At 49.7% G+C, this 20,500-nt stretch overlaps 1 protein-coding gene across 4 annotated transcripts in view; it reads left to right on the plus strand.

Moving 5' to 3' along the window:
• The window catches only part of WHRN (whirlin), a 102,691-nt gene that overhangs the window by 47,130 nt on the left and 35,061 nt on the right, over positions 1-20,500 (plus strand). For all 4 annotated transcript variants that reach the window (XM_054007040.1, XM_054007043.1, XM_054007039.1 and 1 more), the window contains exons 4-5: positions 17,288-17,490; positions 18,002-18,038. In XM_054007040.1, the coding sequence (XP_053863015.1) occupies positions 17,288-17,490; positions 18,002-18,038 (240 nt within the window). The remainder of the gene's footprint in view (positions 1-17,287; positions 17,491-18,001; positions 18,039-20,500) is intronic.

The following is a 20,500-nucleotide window of genomic DNA, read 5'->3' on the forward strand; positions in this document are numbered from 1 at the left end:
TTTCTATTAAAGTGACTGGGCTTGGTGTCCCCCCCGGTGCATCTTTCTCATTCCGACCTGATCAGAGAAACCTGTCGTTGCTAGCCACTTGGAGCTGCAGTTTTGAACTCCTTCTAGAGTGACCAGATGTCCCGTTTTTTGGGACTTTTTCTTATATAGGTGCCTAGGACCCCCCACCCCCTGTCCCGTTTTTTCACAGTTGCTAGCTGGTCACCCTAACTCCTTCCTCTCAGTACGTCCGTGTGAGACTGCATTAGCTGCAGTGATGCGGGGCTGGGGAGCCTGCACTCACAGTAGCAGCAGCCGGCACGACACTATGTCTGTGTTGGTTTCCTTCCGCTTCAGTGACCTTCGCAAGAATAATCTCCATTAGCGATCGGCACCGTAGGTGGCAAATGCAGGGCTGAGCCTGTGCGTGGCTGCAGGCAGCCTAAATTGATGCGACTTGCCTCTGCTTCTGGCCACTTCCGCATCGCCGTATTCAATTCCTACTGTTAGGACCAACTAGGCTGACCAGACAGCAAGTGTCAAAAATCGGGACGGGGGTGGGGGGTAATAGGTGCCTATGTGAGAAAAAGACCCAAAAATCGGGACTGTCCCTATAAAAGCGGAACGTCTGGTCACCCTAGGACCAATGCCTGCTTCCAGGTTGTCTCCGAGATACAAGAACTCCGAGGATCTGCTACAGCACCTCCCATGGCATTCTCTCTGCAGCTGGGTTGCCCTCGTGCCCGGGGTTCGGTGCACGGTCACTGCTGAGGTGGCATAAGGCAAGGCCCTTTTTCTGCTTGGTTCAAGGGACTCCCTGAGCCCAGTCCTTAGCCAGGAGAGAGGTCTCGGCAAGGGAAATGCAGGAGTTCAGCGGATGGCTCAGGCTTTGGTGGCAGATGCAATAGACAATGATTTAATATCAGACAGGAAAATTGTAAAGGAGTTGTAAAGAGATGCATTGGACTCTGGAATAGTCCTTGGCTCCTCTGATTGGGAGCGTGTTTCAGAAGCAGGTTTTACAGGCTGTAATTTCTGGCTGTGCTGCTCAAAATAACCCAGTTCTGTTTGGCCTTTCTCGAAATGGCCCGTCTCCTCAGGGTCGCAACTTTGTGCTCTTCATCTCCATTTCAGTGCGATTCAGCAGTGACTGAGGGTAAGGTGTTGTGGGGGGTTCCCTTGGAAATGAATTAATAGACTGTGCCTATTGCTTCAGTGTAGGACTGGTGGATAACAAACTCCTTGTGATCAGCTGTTTATGTTCCCTCAAGACATTGACAAAGGCCTGGATTATCAGGGATCGAGGTGTAATCCACCTTGATCCCACTTCCCCTGTGATGGGCTGGCAAATTACTCCCAGTACCCCACTGCTGCTAAACTTTCTGCAGCGGAGCACTCATCCCACGTCCCGGCACTGCCCTTTTGACGCTACTGCGGCATGTGCTAAATTGCCTGAGATTGGAGGCTGGAGAGGAAGGATGGGCCAAAGGTTAGGGGGCTCCTCTGGGATTTGGGTGATCCAGGTTCAATTCCTGCTCTGCTATAGACTTCCTGTGTGACCTTGGGCAAGTCATTCAACTAGTTGGTGCCTTAGTTTCCCATCTGTACAATGGGGATGATCACACTGCCCTGCCTCACAGGGTATTGTGCAGATAAACCCATTAAAGATTGTGAGGTGCTCCATTAATGCCATGTTGGGGGGCAGGTAGGTACCTTACATAGACTGAGAGCTAATCTTCCTTCAGTCTTTCTACTCCCAGCTGGCCCTACAAACCTTCAGCGTTGGACCATCCCCATTCTATTCAGTTCTTATACCACCCTTGTCACATGGCCTCTGGGATTGTGGGCTTCTCCCTTTGGAACCACTCTGCCTACATGCCAGATCTTTAAAAACAGCTGTTCTTTGAGATTAAGGCACACCCCTGGCCCTGGGGAGACATTGACACTTCCCCTAGTTCATGTACATGAGGGGCAGCAGGAACAGTGCTCCATGGCAGCTGAAATCTCAGGGCAGCAACGTTATCCCATTCATATTTACCATGGCACACGAGCTGCATTTTTTCCCCCTAATATAAAAAGAAAACAGACGTGCCACCCGGGGCTGCCTTCGGACATAACGCAAGTCACTGGGCTGAGGTGAGATCAAACCTGTGTGTTCCCAGCACCGACCTGTCAGACTCCCCCTTGTAAACACTGCAAGATTAATGGCAGGAGAGGGAGGGGAACTGGTCTCCATTCCCTGAGATGATTTTCATAATCGATGCCTCCACGTTCCACCAAGCTCCCCCAACCAGCGCCCGTCACCACCCAGAGAAAATTGCTGCTTTCCTAGCTCAGCCAGGAGGCCAGAGCAGCTAATGGAACATCTGGGCCAAGGGAAATACGTATAGGAAAAAATAATAGCGGCCATATCAAGAATACAGCCTTCTATTATCACCCTCTCTGATTATTTCCATTTATAATACACAGCATTCTCTCTCCTCCTATCATTTCATCTCCCAGGCAGTGGAGGGAAGGAAATAATTGGAGACGCTTCTATAAAAATGCACCGTCTAATCCTGTGTTATTTTCTTGGCCAGGTGAGGATTAAGAGGTAGCGGCGTTTTCTATGCAAGGCTTCATGCCGTGAGCATTGTTTTCACATTACATCTCTGCCTATTGATCCTTTATGCCTTGCTCCTCGCTGTGCTGTTTTCCTGTAACTGGTTTGTGCGTGCCAGAAGCCTGACGCTTTGCTGAACACTGGGTTCTGCATGCTTGTGTATAGTTCCTTCTCCCTGATTTGCATACACTGCAAGCTGTAAATTTGGAAATATTTGGTGGAGGGAGGAACAGAAAGGGGCCTCTGTCTTGTTATTATCCACACAGGATGATACTTAGACTAAAGAATGCACATGCACACTCCCTAAGCTAATATGGGCAAAGGCACAGAGAGACATGATTCTAAGATGCGGAAAGAAACTGAAGTTAAACAAGTCCTTCCAAGTAACGGGTTATACCAGGCAAATAGAAAGACTTCGTTCCTTAGGGACATGATCCAACATCTGCTGGAGTTGATGGAAAGACTCCTAATTGACGTCAATTGGCATTGGATAAGGTCCTAAATTACCGGATAGCTCTATGCATATTAAACTATGTTATCTGCCCTCAGCTATATTTAATATGGTGAATGATAATTTTATAAGTGGATCATTAACTCCAGTCCTATTAAGTGTTCACCCAAGGAGCCAACAAATATCAGCCATCTAAAGGATGGCCTTATGGTTAAGGTACTAGACTGGGATTCAGGGAATGTGGGTTTCATTCTTAGCTTTGCCACAGGTTCCCTGTGTGACCTGGGACAAGTCACTTACAGACCAACGGTATTTGGTGAAAAGCAGCCAATGGAGACAATAAACAAATGAGGAGAGCACAAATAGAGTTTTAAATGTGTAAATTTCAGCTCCCTTGGCCGGATTTTTCAAAGGAGCTGAACACTGTCTGAGCCGCCAAGAGACCCAGTGGGCATTGTACTTTCTTAGTCTTGAAAGCATCATCCTTAGCCGCTCTGTGCTTCGGGTACCCTCAAAGCCCAATACTAATTACTCACAGGAGCAAAGGGTTTGTTAAGGGCTTCCTGATCCTTACATGGACAATGCAAAGCATTCGGTGAAAGCCGACTCCCAGCTAATTAAAATCCTACTGCAATTCAGAAGTACTAGCCTCAGAACATTAGAACATCCCAGCCGTGAAACAGAGAGTTCTTCAGGTGTCAAGAAAACAGCCTTGATTGTTATAAATAATCAACATTTAAATATTTATACCCAAGGTCATATTTTGTTTATTTTGTCATGAAACTTTTGACAGATTTTTCTGAACCTGCCTCAGTAAGTTTCCTTAATGAAAAATCCAGGATAATGTTTAACCCTATGTGACGGGTTGGATCACAGAACCCTCCTTGGGAGCTGCCACCTGATGTGCCAAGACTACCTCTGCCCCTGCTTTCCCTGCCAGCTCAGGACCCCAGCACCCTGTCTTGCTGAGCCAGACACTCCCGTCTGCTCCAACACAGACCCAGGGTCAATTACTTGCCCCAAAACTGCAGGCTTAACCTGAAAGCAGCTTACAGAAGTGTTCTTGTCTTTAACACTCAGATGCCCAACTCCCAATGGGGTCTAAACCCAAATAAATCCGTGTTACCCTGTATAAAGCTTATGCAGGGTAAACTCATAAATTGTTCGCCCTCTATAACCCTGATAGAGGGATGTGCACAGCTGTTTGTCCCCCCCCCTCCCAGTATTAACACATACTCTGAGTTAATTAATAAGTAAAACGTGATTTTATTAAATACAGAAAGTAGGATTTAAGTGGTTCCAGGTAGTAACAGACAGAACAAAGTAAGTCACCAAGCAAAATAAAATAAAACACGCAAATCTATGTCTAATCAAACTGAAGACAGATAATCTCACCCTTAGAGATGCTTCAGTAAGTTTTTTCCTCAGACTGGACCCCTTCCAGGCCTGGTCACAATTCTTTCCCCTGGTACAGCTCTTGTTCCAGCTCAGGTGGTAGCTAGGGGATTCTTCATGATGGCTCCTCTCTCTCCTTTGTTCTGTTCCACCCATTTATATATCTTTTGCATAAGGCAGGAATCCTTTGTCCCTCTCTGGGTTCCCACCCCATCCTTCTCAATGGAAAGACACCAGGTTAAAGATGGATTCCAGTTCACGTGACATGATCACATGTCACTGCAAGACTTCAAGCCTTCATTCCTCCCAGCCTGATTCACAGGAAGGCTTGCCTGCAAACAGAGCCATCCACAGTCAATTGTCCTGGTTGATGGGAGCCATCAAGATTCCAAACCACCATTAATGGCCCACACTTTGAATAATTACAATAGAGTTATATTTCATATTTCTAGTTTCAGATACAAGAGTGATACATTTATACAAATAGGATGACCACACTCAGTAGATTATAAGCTTCGTAATGAAACCTTACAAGAGACCCTTTGCATGAAGCATATCCCAGTTACATTATATTCACTCATTAGCATATTTTTATAAAATCCTATAGACTGCAATGTCACACCCTAACTCTGAGAATCCCTGTAAATAATTCCTTCCCCATCCAGGTAGACTGCCCCTCCTTAGTTATTCCTTTGCCTAGCTAGACCAAGTTAGCTCTCCTAATCTTACTTCATAAATCAGTCCCTCCAGCCCCCGATCACTTTTCCTGCTTTCTGAACTCCGGTCACCTTCCTGGTAACGTGGCGCCCAGCAGAGACCGTAATATTCCAGGTGTGATTGGTCAACAGCTGCTTATAGAGGCTAATCACAGCTCAGTGAAGTGAATGGAAAGCCTCTAACTGGACCATGCCCATAGAGAGGGGCTATGACCTCCCTGCTCTGCCATCTGATTCCTTTGCATGTGCCAGACGACACGTGCATTGGTCTCATTTGCTATCCACCATCACTCTAGGTCTGTTCAATATTACTGCCTCCCACCGATTGAGTCTGGGCATCTCGGATTATATCCCCTTATATATTAGGTCACATTCTTCCAAGTTGATTCTTTTTTTCTTTCTTTTCTGACCATGTTTCGAATCTCTCTGGGTCTTTGTATTAGTTCTCTATCTTGGCTAGGGTTTGCAACTCCTTCTAGTTTAATAGATATTAATGTCATTTCACCTTCATCTTCTGGTATATTAATGATGTTAAATGAGGCCAGTCCTAACACTAACCCCTGTAGCATCCCATTAGCCACCTCGCTCCCAGATCAATTAAATGCTAGTTAGCATTACCTTTCCGTTTCAAGGCTTTTCGCTCACGTTCAGTCCTCCCCAAGCCAGTTTGAATTAATTTTTCAAGGTGCAGTGTCCAACTCTTTACTGAAATCCATCTATATTCCATCCACTGCACCTCCCTTCATCTAGTCATCTTGCAGTTCTCTCCAAACAAGCCACCAAGATTGTCCAGCAAAATTTGCTCTGTATAAACTCATCTTGCTGGTTCCATTGCCCTCTATTGGTAGTGCTCAACGCCAATATTTTGGGGCAGATTTTCAAAAGTGCTCAACTCCCAGTAGTTCCCATTGTTGACACCCAATGTGATGAGCCCTTTGAAAATCTGTCCAACAATGTCCGGCGCAGTGATTTTTCTCTCTGAATACTTCTCTTATTTCTGCCTTTATTCCCCTTATTGGAGCTAGAGTTACAGTACAGTTATTGCCAGGATCAACTTTAAAAAACCAAACCAAACCTGGTACTACATTTTCTCTTCACTGGTCATTAGTTGTCCTTGGTTTATGAAAAATGGTTATTGGTGTTAATTAGTAAAATCCCTGGCAAAAATGTGTAGAATGTGGGCTGACGGATTTGTGTATGCTCAGTTTTTCCAAGTATTCCATCATTTGCTTTTCATCAATAACTATTTTACAAGATCTGTAATGTATAGGTATATTTTGCCTGCAGTTTCTCCTCTCTTATTATTATTCCAGTAGCACTTACTGTCCTAATGGCGATTGGGGCCTCATGATGGTAGGCACTATGCAAAACACATAGTAAGCAACAGTTTCTGCCATGAATATTTTATAAGCTAAATAGCCAAAGGGCAAGCAGGAGGTGAAACAGGTTACTGATAGATGAAGTGAGCTGTCAAAGATTACACAGCAGGTCAGTGGCAGAGCCTAGGTCTTCTGAGTCCAAGTTAGTGTTCTTTCTGCTGGACCACACACAAAGCAGCACCAGAAACTGCTGGCTAAGACGGTGTTCTCCGGTCACCCCAAGGCACTGTTATAACAGCACAAACTGATTGTGCTGCACCCCACCACAGGCGTCTGCTCCGGCACCTGTAATGCCAGATCTAATCATGGTGCTAGGTCTCCTTCATTTCCTTTGTCTGCTCCCCTCCCTAGACTCCTCATTATGGAAAGGGCTTGCTGGCGTTTTGGACCTCTATGAAATAGTTATAAGATGGCTCATTAAAACTGCATCTCTGTCTTGTACAAAAAAAATGAAAATTTAATACTTGATATGAAAAACTATTAAAGATTCATAATTGCAATAAAACTCCTTGATAGAACTTGAATTGTCATCGTTTTAGTACTGCAATGCCATAGACACTCCTTCTTTTAGCAGCAAAACTCCATTCCAGTATGGATTGCTCAGTGCATTAAAGAGGCCCAGGAGGTGATGCTCATTGCACATTTAATTCAAGGCTTCTTCACCCCGACGTACGTCTGTCTTAGCCGGTTAGACTGTTGCGTAATTTACCCTAGTTGTTTCTATGGCGGTTAGGAATTTTCTGAACGCTGGTTTAAAGGCGTGTGAAGGGAATTTGTGAATTCTGCTCTCTGAGGACATCAGAACTCGTGACATTTGTGAGTTAAACTCACTCTAACAAAGCAGCGGGGCTGCCAAGTTTGCTGTCTGCCTGACCCGATCTGCAGCTCTTTCTCCAGTTTGCCTGGTTTCTGTATCTCACCAGCTTAGACACATTCAGCTTGATCTGCTTCCAGAGCCGGCGTAGAAACTTAGCGGCTGATCCTGGAGCACCTTCCACTGGGGAAAGCCGAGGAGGGAACAGAGCAAGTTTGAGCAGGGCGAATGGCTGTTACGAGCCTCTTGCTCCAAATCTTGTGTTGCTGTTCCCAGGAGAGGCAGCAAGAAGCCATACAGAAATGTGGGGAGCTGGGATTCCAGGCCACCAGTCACCAGCTCCGTTTTAAGCAACAGAGGGTCCTGTGGCACCTTTGAGACCAACAGAAGTATTGGGAGCATAAGCTTTCGTGGGTAAGAACCTCACTTCTTCAGATGCATCTGAAGAAGTGAGGTTCTTACCCACGAAAGCTTATGCTCCCAATACTTCTGTTGGTCTCAAAGGTGCCACAGAACCCTCTGTTGCTTTTTACAGATTCAGACTAACACGGCTACCCCTCTGATACCAGCTCCATTTTGTATCACTGCCTTTCAAAGGCTATGTTACAACTACTGGCTTTCTTCTTCCCCTGGTACTGCCAGCACTGATGTCCTAGTGGGCTCTGCTCAGTGACAAAGGGGACTGGGAGGTAGGAGACCTGAGTTCTATTTCAGACTCCTGGTGTGGTCTGGAGTGAGTCTCTGGCCTCATCTGCACCAGTCCTTTCTTCCGAGCTGCTCCACAGCTGGTGGGGCTGCTACCACGCAGGGCATCAGCCGCTCCTGGTGTTTTACCACCATCCTGTTAGCCAGTATTATACAATGAACCAGGATGCTTATGCTCTCTGCATGCTTTTGCATTTATGTTAAGCTTTATTGTGGAAATTTACTGAGGAGTTAAATTGTTCAAGGCTGGGGTTTTTTTGTACGTGCCTGTGGGATCCTCTCCGGAGTATTATATATGAATGTTGCTAGGCACTGGAGTACAAAACAGTAGTTCACATTATGGGTCTAATACTATTTGTACTTTACGGTCTACTGGCATCCGGAATGGCAGTGTATGGAACGCAGAGGCGAAAAAGGGAGTGAGGTATATTAATCTCTTGCTTGTCGTAAACAAGCACCCTATACAAATAACTCAAATGAAGCTCATCCTTTGGGGCAGACACAGATTGAAAACTGCTTCCCAGGACTGGGTAAAATATTAACCCTTTCTCTGGCCAATAAAGCCGATGGATCTTAGCTTATCTGACATTTCATTCATCAATAATCGAACCCTAACAATCCTCTCCGCAACCATGAGCTCAATGCTGGGAGATTCTTGCTGCCTGGGGATAATGATGATGCTTCTTGTCCAAGCACTTTGAGCTCCTTCCAGGCAAGATGCGGGAGGAGGTGGTATTCAGAAGGGGGGAATGGTCCAGCCAGGAGGAGCAGCTGCATCTGTCTTTGCGGACTGAACTCTTGTTGTGGGTGCTATTACAGTGTGACTCTTAACTGGCTGGAAAGTGCCATTTTCACGTGGGCTGCGTGACTGAGGTTTGGGTTACTGCACCGGACCTGTTTGCTAGAGAGAGACAATAGTCAGATGCCCTCTGCTGCAATGGCACATGATGGGGTGGTTTTGCAGAGATGGGAGAGGCAGAATCGGTTTCCAACACACCTGCAATTATATAGAATTCAGGAAACGTTGGGCCTGATTCTCAGCTCATGCCGGCGTTACCCCAGTTTAACTCTGATCCCAGGAGAGTTGCACGTAGGACTGGGACTCTATATCTGTAGCAGACACTGGACACTTATGGAATAACCTGCTCACAAGGAAAGTTTCTGCCTTACCCCCATCAGCCACTGGTTTGTTAATGACCTGAAGCATGAGGGCTTGTATCCCTTACAGATTTTGTTTTATTCTAGTTTTAACTATAGAAGGGGAGGCACAGTTGTCTACTGGTTAGAGCCCTGGCCTGGGAATTGGGAGACATGAGTTCTGTTCCTGGCTCTGACACTGGCCTGCTGGGTGACCTTGGGAAATTACTTCACTTCCCTGTGCCTCAGTTTTCCATCTGTAAAGTGGGGCTAATGATTCTGACCTTTGTAAAGCACTTGGAAATCTACTCATGAAAAACTCAGGGACTTATTGTATATGGATATAAAGTAATTTATATCTACAGATCTCAATGCACTTTACCAAGGAGGTCAGTATCTTCATCCCCATTTTACAGAGGAGGAAACTGAGGCACAGAGGTGGGGTGACTTGTTCAGGGTCACCCAGTAGGCCAAGCACAGAGCTGAGAATAGAACCCAGGTTGGCTGAGTTACAGTACTGTGCCTTTAGCTCTTATAAATGCCTTTTTTAGCCTCAGTGCTAACTTGCGACACAGAGTTCCGCAGATCGTGCACGGAATCCCAATTGATTTCCTCTGATCGGTTTAGAATGTGCTGCCTTTCCATTTAATTGAATGCCCCTTGTTCTCTTCTTATGACAGAGGGTAAGTGAGAAGCACCCGACTCATCTTCTCGATCTCATTTAGTACTTTGGATACCTCTGCCACCTCCCCTCTCCTGTGTCTGCTCTCTAAATGTGACAGTTCTAACCTTTCTAATCTGTCCTTGCCTGGAAGCCTTTCTGTGATGCTGATCATCTTTGTTGCCCTCCTCTGGGACGTTTTCTATTTCTGCTGGTATCCTTTCAGAGACGAGAGTGACCACAGTTGAAGGGTGTGCTCAGGTGAGGGCATACAGTTGATCTGTAGAACAGTTTGGGGGCTATTCTCTATGTTTGGCTTTACACAAAATCTTGTCCCCCCCCCCTTTTTTTTTTTTTAAACCACCACTGCATATTGAGCAGATGTTCCTTGAACTGTGCACCATGCTGCCTAGGTTTTTCTCCTGACCATCAAAGTGCGTGTGTCATTCCTTGCGATGTGTGTGACCTTACACTACTCTACAAATAACGGTACCTGCATTGCGTTGCCCAGTCAGCCCCCAACTTTGTTAGGTCCTTCTTGTTGTCTGAGTCTGAATAATTGTGTCATCCACAAATCTTGCCTCTCCTGGGTTCCCCGCTCACAGGTTTCATTTCCTGACGCTTTCGTGCTCAATCCTCTGTCGCAGCTACATAGTTATGTGCATTTACTAATATCGGTATGATTTCCATGTCACTCTTGGAGATCTCAGGGGATCAAATGAGTCCTGGTTTATCAGGCAGAGAGCAAGTCATTAGTTAGAAGTCTCCTTTGTGGGATGGGGATTTCATGCCAGAGGAACCCAGAACACTTCGTAAATTATACACAGGGATCAGTTCACCTGCCACTGACATCCAACTGTTTCTGGGATGGAACAGCACCTCCCTATGGATCAGAGCAATGCTGTGCAACACAACCAGGGTGGAGCTTCAATGCAACAGAGAGACAAGCCAGAAGGGTCCACCAGCCCTTTATTTCAGTTTTACTCCTTCTGCATCTACCAAACCCAGATCCAGCCCTTTGCACTTCCTAGTACGATCCATTCCCAAATTTCTTAAAGGTATAGTCCGGTGGTTCTCAAACTTTTGTACAGGTGACCCCTTTCACACAGCAAGCCTCTGAGTGCGACCCCCCCCCCATATAAATTAAAACCACTTTTTTACATATTTAACACCATTCTAAAGCCTGGAGGCTAGCAGGGTTTGGGGTGGAGGCTGACAGCTCGCAACCCCCATGTAATAGCCTCTCGACCCCCTGAGGGGTCCCCACCCCCAATTTGAGAACCCCTGGTATAGTCCATTACACATAGCGAATTTGGGATAGGGAGAGGTGCGAGCTAGTCCTCTGGCCCTCTAACACATTTCTCTGTGTGGAACACGTGCACCTCGCCTGGGAGCAGCATTGGGAAGGAAAGGGGACGGAGCTCGTGAGCCAGACCCTAGAACCCAGCTAACCGAGGATTCTCTTCTGTGCCTGCTGCCGTTCGGATCCATTTTGTGGAATTTCTCAATAGCCGACACCAGGAGGGGAAAACAATCGCAGCGCAGGCTGGCTGGCATTAGGCAGTGCAATTAAAGGAGCCGTTTGCATCTTTAGGGGCTCAGCAGGAGATTATGGCACCAGGATGACAAAAGCAGACAAGAGCAAGTGTGTCTGTTGCCTGCGGGCACTGGGACCAGATTATCTAACTCCTTCAGAGCACTAACCGCCCCCTCAAACCCTTCATGGTAGGCTGGGGAACTCAGGCTGAAAGCTTCATGGTTGGAGAGTAGAGACTGGCCTTGCTCCAGTGTTGCCCAACGAGAGACCTTTCAAGGCCGAGGCTGCAATATTTTCTGGTGCCACGTGGCGTATGGTAATTGGCAGCTCCCCCCCGCCCCGACACACACAGTAATAAATGCAATAATAATGGGTAGCATTTTTCTCGGTGGACTTCACCAAGTTGCATGAACATTGTTCTGAAGAGAGGCCGGGCCGGTGGTTAGGATGCTAGTCGCAGGCTTGGCAAACCCGAGTTTAATTCTTGGGCAAGTCACTTAGTCCCTCTGGGTCTCAGCTCCCCATCTGTTAAATGAGGGTGCTGGCGCTGTCATACCTCAAGGGTTGAATGAGGCTCAGATAACAGTGGCAACGTAAGCCGACTGATCATTACCCCCACACCCCGTGGCACAGATGTTAAATGACTTTTGCAAGCTAGTCAGTGTCAGGAAAAGAACCTAGGTCTCCTGATGCTTTATCCTTGACACACGCAGCCAAATTCTGCTCCCTGTCGCATTGAAATCAATGGAATTACAGCAGTAAAACTCATGGGCGGCGTGTGCACCCCCTGTTTGGGGAGGCTAGCCCCCATCCCGCCTCTTCCACCCAAGGCTCTGCCCCTTCCACTGCCCCACTCTCGCAGGCTGGACTGCTGGCACAGCCCCAAACCCGGCTGGCACCTGGAGCAGTCCCGAACCCCTGCCAGACAGCCAGCGGCCTGGAGCAGCCCCGAACCTCGGCTGTCCCCACGGCGCCCGGAGGACCCCCAAGACCCGGCCGGCCAGCTCTGAGCCCCGCCATGGTGGGCAGAACAAGCCACACTGGAATTGATTTTTCATTTTATTATATTTATTATATTTAGCTTCAGCTCCCCTCCAAATAGGGAGTTACTGAAGGTAACGGCTTGTTCCACTGAAATCGAAGCATAAAGACAACAGCTTTGTCAGAACAAAGGTCTAAACAGAAGGCTGTGGTTAAGCAGATATGAAAGAGCTGTTTCAAAGAAGCCGCTTATCAGAAACTTAGGGGATCGTGATACAGAGTGGAGGGAAGAGCTGATTTGGATACACTGGAAGCCAAAAAAAAAAAAAGGCCCAAAACAATGTTCCATATCAAGCAGTGTGGAGCAGCCCGAGGAAGTCTCTGATTACAGTGGAAATATGGGCTATGAAATGAAATGACAGATGATCTTCATTAAAGGACAGGGAGGATTAAGAGGCAGAAGAAAGATGAAGTCTAGTCCCTGTCCTCATCCCCGAAGCTGGCCTGATTTGGAAGCAGGAGTGAGACACTGTGGAATTAACCCCAGATGCTGTAGGGTTACCATATTCTGTGCCTCCAAATGGAGGACACTCCACGGCCCCGCCCCCAGCCCCGCCCCCTCCCCAAAGTCTCTGCCCCCTCCCCTGCTTCCCGCGAACATTTGATTCGCGGGAAGCCTGAAGCAGGTAAGGGGGGTGTGGGGGGGAGGCGCGGCCCAGGCTGGCCCCCGGCGTTTCCAGCCTGGGTCGGCTCGGGCCCTGGGGTGCCGGCCCCGGCCGACCACCCCCGGCCCGCCCAGCACTGCCGGCCCGGCGCACCCCCCGGCCCCGGCTGACCCGGCTCCCCGCCGGCCCGGCTCCCCGCCGGCCCGGCTGACCCGGCTCCCCGCCGGCCCGGCTCCCCGCCGGCCCGGCTCCCCGCGGGCCCGGCTGACCGGCCCGGACCCCGGCCCGGCACCGCGCCCCCGGCTCCCCGTCTGGCACCGCGCCCGGCCTGGCACTGTGACCCTGGCCCGGCACCATGCCCCCGGCCCCGCACCGGCCCCGCACCGCCGGCCCCGGCCGAGCACCACCGAGCCCTCCCGATTTTCCCGGACATGCCCGGCTTTTGGGGATTTCCCCCCGGACGGGGATTTGAGCCCCCAAAAGCCGGACATGTCCGGGAAAATCCGGACGTATGGTAACCCTAAGATGCTGCAATGAGGGATTGGAGTTTCACAACGTTGGCGGGTGCTTTATTGTCAGTCGACTGCATGCAAGAGGGCAGGGACAGAGATTGAAAAGATGTCAGCTGTCGGTGTTCTGCTCAGAAGGACTACCAGCGGGTGGAGAAGACCTCTGTCTATCTTTGCATAGTTTGGAGTTATTTTTAGCCAAGGGGGATTTTGGAGCACTGCACATTAATAAATGGAGTGGGGAGATTGGTCTGGACCAGGACTGGCTCCAGGGTTTTTGCTGCCCCAAGCGGCAGAAAAAAAAAAAAAACGCGATCGCAATTGCAATCGGCGGCACTCCGGCGGTAGCTCCACCGCACCACTTTCTTCTCCGGCGGTAATTCGGTGGCAGGTGCTTCCCTCCGAGAGGGATCCGCCTCCAAATTGCCGCCGAACAGCCCGACGTGCCACCCCTTCCCCTTGGCCGCCCCAAGCACCTGCTTGCTGGGCTGGTGCCTGGAGCCGGCCCTGGTCTGGACTGGAACCCTGGGTACAAGCTCCTTCAAGGTTCACAGGTTGGCCCATTTTGGCTAACTGTATGACTGCCTATTGCTAACGTAAAGCCGCAAACATAGAGCAAAACTCCACAAGGAAGAACTAAGTTCACAGGGACTGTGCTGAACTGACCAATGTGTCCCCATTGCCCTTTACTGCACAGAATCCGCACTGCTCCACACTTGCATCTGAAGAAGTGAGGTTCTTACCCACGAAAGCTTATGCTCCCAATACTTCTGTTAATCTTAAAGGTGCCACAGGACCCTCTGTTGCTTTTTACTGCTCCACTTTGTGTCATATATGTTATACTGCTAACAGCTGATGGGTATTCTCCCTGAGCTCAGCTGGGAGTGGCTGTGCTGTTGCAGTAGGTTCAGGATCTGAATTCTGTCCCTGCCGTTGCCAGGATATTCCAAGTGGCCCTGATTGACAGGCTAGTGAGAAGTTTGAAGTGGCCAATTGTTCGCTCTGCAGATGACTCCCCATTACATTTTCAAGACGGAGTGAGAGTGAGGTGCCTGCCACACCCTTGTTTGCTGAGGGCTGTGCCCTGTCATGCCAAGAGATGGACTTCTTGCTGCAGATAAAACTCTCAGCAGTGCTGTAAAATGATGCATCCATGTGACACTCCAGGCAACCACCATCTGGCTGCAAAGTGACAGTCTCCAGCAGCCTGGACGCCCGAGCCAGAGAGATTATAAATTGGTTTCCCCTACGACCCTGTGATGAAGCTCCAGGAGACCAGCCCACGGGAGGCAGCAACACTTCTTGCTCTGAGTGGGTGCTGGGTGCAAATGGATTAACAGAGCAGAGTTGTTAAAAACAGTGCAATGTATCATGCAGAATGCGCGCCCCTCCCCGGAGCGAATTACCCAGAGCCTCGGAGCAGGGTTTGCCGCTCAAAACGGAACCAAGCCCAGATGTCATCTGGACTTGGAAGGGTGAACAGCTGACATGCAAACTGATCAGGGGAGGGGAGTGTTTTCCCAGCTCCTGGCTGATTTGTTTAACTGGCTTGGTTTGTAAGCGCCGTGTGGGGGCTGGGAAATCAGCTCGGGGCTTAGGAGTGATTACAGAATAAGGGGACAGCGTTAATCCAGCCTGTGAACCTAGGGCCAGATCCTGCTGGCTTGAATGAGATGAGGCTCAGGGCAGGTCTTCACTACGGGGGGGGGGGTCAATTTAAGATACGCAAATTCAGCTACGTGAATAACGTAGATGAATTCGACCTATCGGAGCCGACTTACCCCGCTGTGAGGACGGCGGCAAAATCGACCTCCGTGGCTCCCCGTCGACGACGCTTACTCCCACCTCCGCTGGTGGAGTAAGAGCATCGATTCGGGGATCGATTGTCGCATCCCGACGAGACGCGATAATTCGATCCCCGAGAGATCTATTTCTACCCGCCGATTCAGGCGGGCAGTGTAGACCTAGCCTTAGACTCCCAGGGACAGGATGGTAATAAAGCAGGTGATTTCCCCCGGGGAGCACAAAGAGAAGAAGTTGCAGGGTGTGTTAGCTCACGTCAGGTCCCAGCGAGAGAAGCCATCAGCAGCGACACAGATTGGTTACTGGAGGAATCAATGCAGCCCCACTGGAGCTCCAAAGCCTTTAATTACCTACATGTCTATTGGGTGACAAATACAGCTAACCAGGGACCATCCAACTGAGGCTGAGGACAGCTTTGTGATACCGAGACGCCAGCCAGAGGAGAAAGAGGGGAGGAACTGTGAGAGAATTTAAGGACAAGCTTGGCGCTAGTATAAATGCAGAGGTTGAACTCAGTGAGGGAGGGATTAGTGGGAGGTCACAACAGGATAATGGGGGAAGCCCACAGCAGCCAGCAGAGGGGTGGCCAGGGGAAACTACTAAGTCGGTGAAAATTACTAAACTCTGTTCCATTTAAAAAAAAAAATCAGTATTTGCCCCAAAGCGACGTTCATCCCTCACTTCTGTGCGCAGTGGGCAACCGGATAGTGATTGCTCATCGCTCACGGTTGGGACCGCCTTTTCAGAAGAGCTCCACTCCTGTTTAGAGTATGTCTACACTGGAGTTAAAAACCCAGGGCTGGCTTGTGCCAGCTGATTCGAGCTCATGGGACTCCGGCTGCGGGGCTGTTTCATTGCAGTGTAAATATTCAGGCTGGGCTCTAGGACCCTGTGAGGTGGGAGGGGCCCTGAGCTTGTGCTGCAGCCCAAGGCTAAATATCGACAGCCCCTTAGCCCGAGTCAGCTGGCATGGGCCAGCTGCGGGTGTCTCATTGCCGTGTAGACTTATTTAGACACCAGGTTTTCAAAGCACTCACCCCCCGGTGTGTACCCCGTGTGCTGAACTTTTTGGAAAACCCGGCCACTTAGTTGGTCCCTATAAGAGTCTGTCTACACTGCAAGGGAGGGTGTGATTCCAGCAGGTGTAGGCATACAGTAATAGCGTAGCTGTAGCAACCTGGGCCAGCAACCCGAGTACATAGCCAGGCTCCCCAGCCGGCTTGTACATTGGTTGTTAGCCTGTTCCACCATCTCTACACGACTGTTGTTACCCCTGCTAGCTAGATTAAAGCTAGCACCGGCAGGGATACCCACACTACGCTCACCCCTTCACTTGCTCAAGGCAGCTGATCCCTTTAGAATATCTTACCCTGGAAATGTAACCCAGTGGTGAGCATGTGTTATGGGTGCCTCTCTATGCCTGGTCCACAGAGGAGAGGAGTTGGGTGATTTAGCTTAAGCTGTAGTAGCTCCCGCTTCTAGTTCTGCAGGTCCCCAGTTCGACCCCTCAGTGAGTTGGCCAAGGTGGTGGCCATCACAGGAAGGTTTTTGCAACTATATCAAGAGGAAAGGAAATATAGGGAGATATACCTATATCTCATAGAGCTGGAAGGGACCCTGAATGGTCATTTAGTCCAGCCCCCTGCCTTCATTACCAGGACCAAGTACTGATTTTTGCCCCAGATCCCTAAGTGGCCCCCTTAAGGATTGAACTCACAACCCTGGGTTTAGCAGGCCAATGCTCAAACCACTGAGCTATCCCTCCCCAGTAATGCCAGGAGAGGGGCACTGCTCTGTAGATAAGGCATGACACCAGGATATGCGGTGGATACCTGGTAACACTGGATTAGCACCAGCGAGAGGAATGCTTGGCTCTAACATGAAGAGATGCTTGGGAGGTCTGCCGGGCTCACCCAGGTCACTCATTTGTCCCTGTGTCTGCAGGTGGGAGATCAGATCCTGGAGGTGAACGGCAGAAGCTTCCTCAGCATCCCCCACGACGAGGCGGTGAAGTTGCTGAAGTCGTCGCGACACCTCATCATGACTGTGAAGGACATCGGAAGGCTGCCCCACGCCCGCACCACGGTGGATGAGACCCAATGGATAGCGAGCTCCCAGATCGGAGAGACCCCGGTGAACACAGCAGGGTTTGTATGCGTTCAGCGTGGGATCTGTGGAACCTTGCTTTGTATGGCCTGCAAGCCAGCATCCCATGTACTCTGTACAGAGTTGCCTGGATGTTGTTTTGTGAGATTAGTGGCCTGTACTCCATGACTTGGCCTGCTATGGTCCATGAACCTGTTATATGTACCTGTAATCTGGAACCCAGCAACCCGTGGCCTGAAACCTAGCACCCCCGTCCTAGAACCTGGTAACCTATACTCTAGGACCATATTTTGGAACCCAGCAGACTGTGCCCATAGCCTAGAACCCAGCAGTATGGGACAGTGCCACGGAGTCTAGAACATATCTCCCCCTGGTCTAGAAGCCATTAGTCAGAGACGTATGGCCTGCAACTTAATAGTCTAGTGTTAACCTAGAACAACGGGGGAGGGGCAAACAGCCTTTTTAATAAGGTCCATGCTAATAAGTCCCACCCTGCCAATTCGGGCTGTTATGAGCTGGCTCGGTGCTAAAGGTTGTTCTCTCTCCTCCCAGGGCAGCTGGTGATCACACAGCAGAGGCAACGGCAAAGGTAGGACTCCAGACCTGGGGAGATGAAAGGGGACGCATGAGGGGTCCCTCCGGGCTGGAATTCGGCTTTGTCCTGGGCAGGCTGGAGAGCCGGTTATACCCCAGGAATGCATGAAAGGCAGCACAGCTTCCACGGGGAGAGGAGCGCCGTCTTTGCATAGCTGCCTTGCTCTCTTTGGTCAGTACATATCTCGCGCTCTGGGAGATCAGCCCCCTTCTCCCGCAATATGAACCCAAACCCCACTTCCCCCCCGCCCCCATGCTCCAGGAGCCCTTGGAATCCGAACCTGGGTCCTGACCCAAATTTTGGCCAGATTCTGATCGCTGTTACACCGGCGGCCGTGCGGAGTCCTTGCAGCCAAGCGAACGGAGCACCGGTGCGGGAGATCCAAATCCAGCGCCCTCTCGTTTAAGCCCGCTGAACCAAAGACCCAAACAATCCAGGGTGCTGGAAATGCAGCTCTGCGTGTTGTGGGTTGAGCGTGTTCCCAGCTTGAAGACTCTTGCTCTGGGATAGCCCATCGCTCGGCCCCCTCGTTCCATTGCACCTCTTGCCATTCCCCTCCTTTCAATAGCCTCCTCGTCCTAATGCTCGCCAGCGGCTCATCTCTTGTGAAGCTAGGGCCAGCCTACTGGAGCAGCAGGGATCTGGGAGGGAAGCCGCGGCTCTGTGGGGTGCAGCTGGCAGGTAATTGATGTCCAGTTGTCAGCGGTTTATCTTGTGGAAAAACATTAAAAAGCTTGTAAGTTGCTCTTAATTACCCTAGCAGTTCTCAGCTCCCTCCCCCATCCCCTCAGACAGTCCCAGCTCTCTCCCTCCTCCCTCCATTTCTTTGACCTCCCTTCCCCCCTCCCCCCAGAGGATGAGTTTTGCAGGCTGCTGTGATTTATGATGTGATTTCTTCAATCCTTTGCCTGGGCACTGCAGTTTCTGCTCCATTTCCTATCACTGGGGAGGGGGGAAACGGTGGGATCAGCTGTGGGTTTTCATGGGGCACAGTGATTTTTATAGTGACAGATAAACAGTGACATTCAGCGGCATGAGATGGTGGTCTTGCAACAGGGCAGTGGCAGGATGCAATAGTGTGACAGTGCAAAGGATTCTGGGATGCAATCGTGTGACAGTGCAAAGGATTCTGGGGAAACGCTGCAGTGGCCAAGGATCGATTCTGGATCCCAACCTTCCGAGAGGTTTTGCAGGCCATGATAAAAAATAGGATAGTAGGTACACAGATCTGTGTGTGCCACCTCCCAATGATCTTTGAGTTGGCAGTAGGGTCGGCTCTGAACAGAACTTCTCATCAGAATCTGGTGCTGAAAGAAGATGCATCTTGCCTAACATGCATATGGTGGCTGGCTTTTTAAATAGCTTTGACGGCCAACAGAAATAGCGACAATCATGCAAACTAAGGTGTAATGATCATCAGATCACATGCTCCAGGCCATAAACTGATTGCTTAAGGGTCTCGGGGTGTAATTCTTCCCTTCCCTCATGTGCAGCCTGGCACAATTACCCGGGGCATTGTGTGCTGGGACAGGAATTTCATCTTCCTCCAGCAGCATCAAGTATTGGTCACCTTGGAGGTAGGCTATGGGAATGGATGGACCAACTGACTGATCCCAGATGGTAAATTCTATAGTCCCAAGGATGACAAAATCATGATACGGAGCACTTTTGTGGCACTTTGATGGAAAGTGATATAGATCTCAGAGTACTTTAATAACTCAGGCAGAGCGAGGTCCTACTGTCCCAGGCAGTGCTTAGCTCTGTGTCCTGTCCAGTGGCTCTGCTCTAAAACGGGAAGAGATGGCTTGTTAATAAGAAAGTTGCAGGAAAGAAGAAGGAACCTGAAGAGCCAAACATGTTTTCACCCGCTCTGATAGTCAACCCAGATGTTGCTCTTCAAGAGCACGCAGATGTTTCCTGATTCGTCAGTGCTTTCCAGCTGGCCTTGGTGTCTGACCCTTCTCTAGGAGAGAGGGAAGAGGTTGATCCCCTTCCATCATGAGAACTGGCTGCTGCCCTCCCTTCCACCAGCCACCTTCTGTGGTCAGGGTCATAGAATCATAGAAGATTAGGGTTGGAAGAGACCTCAGGAGGTCATCTAGTCCAACCCCCTGCTCAAAGCAGGTCAATCCCAACTAAATCATCCCAGCCGGGGCTTTGTCAAGCTGGGCCTTAAAAACCTCTAAAGATGGAGATTCCACCACCTCCCTAGGTAACCCATTCCAGTGTTTCACCACTCTCCTCATGAAATAGTTTTTCCTAATATCCAACCTAGACCTCTCTCATTAGACCCTCTTGCCCATACACTGGTGCAAGTGCTGCAGACACGTGGGGAGTGACTGGTATCGGGACTCCAGTGAGGATGGGGATGCTCTGAGTTTCCATCAGGCAAGGCAATCCAGTTGATTGCCAGATGGGTTAAAAGGTGAGGAGGTGGGGAAGCCTGGCCAAAGCCC

Source organism: Malaclemys terrapin, chromosome 17 (genome assembly GCF_027887155.1).
Source record: "Malaclemys terrapin pileata isolate rMalTer1 chromosome 17, rMalTer1.hap1, whole genome shotgun sequence".
Lineage (NCBI taxonomy): Eukaryota > Metazoa > Chordata > Testudines > Emydidae > Malaclemys > Malaclemys terrapin.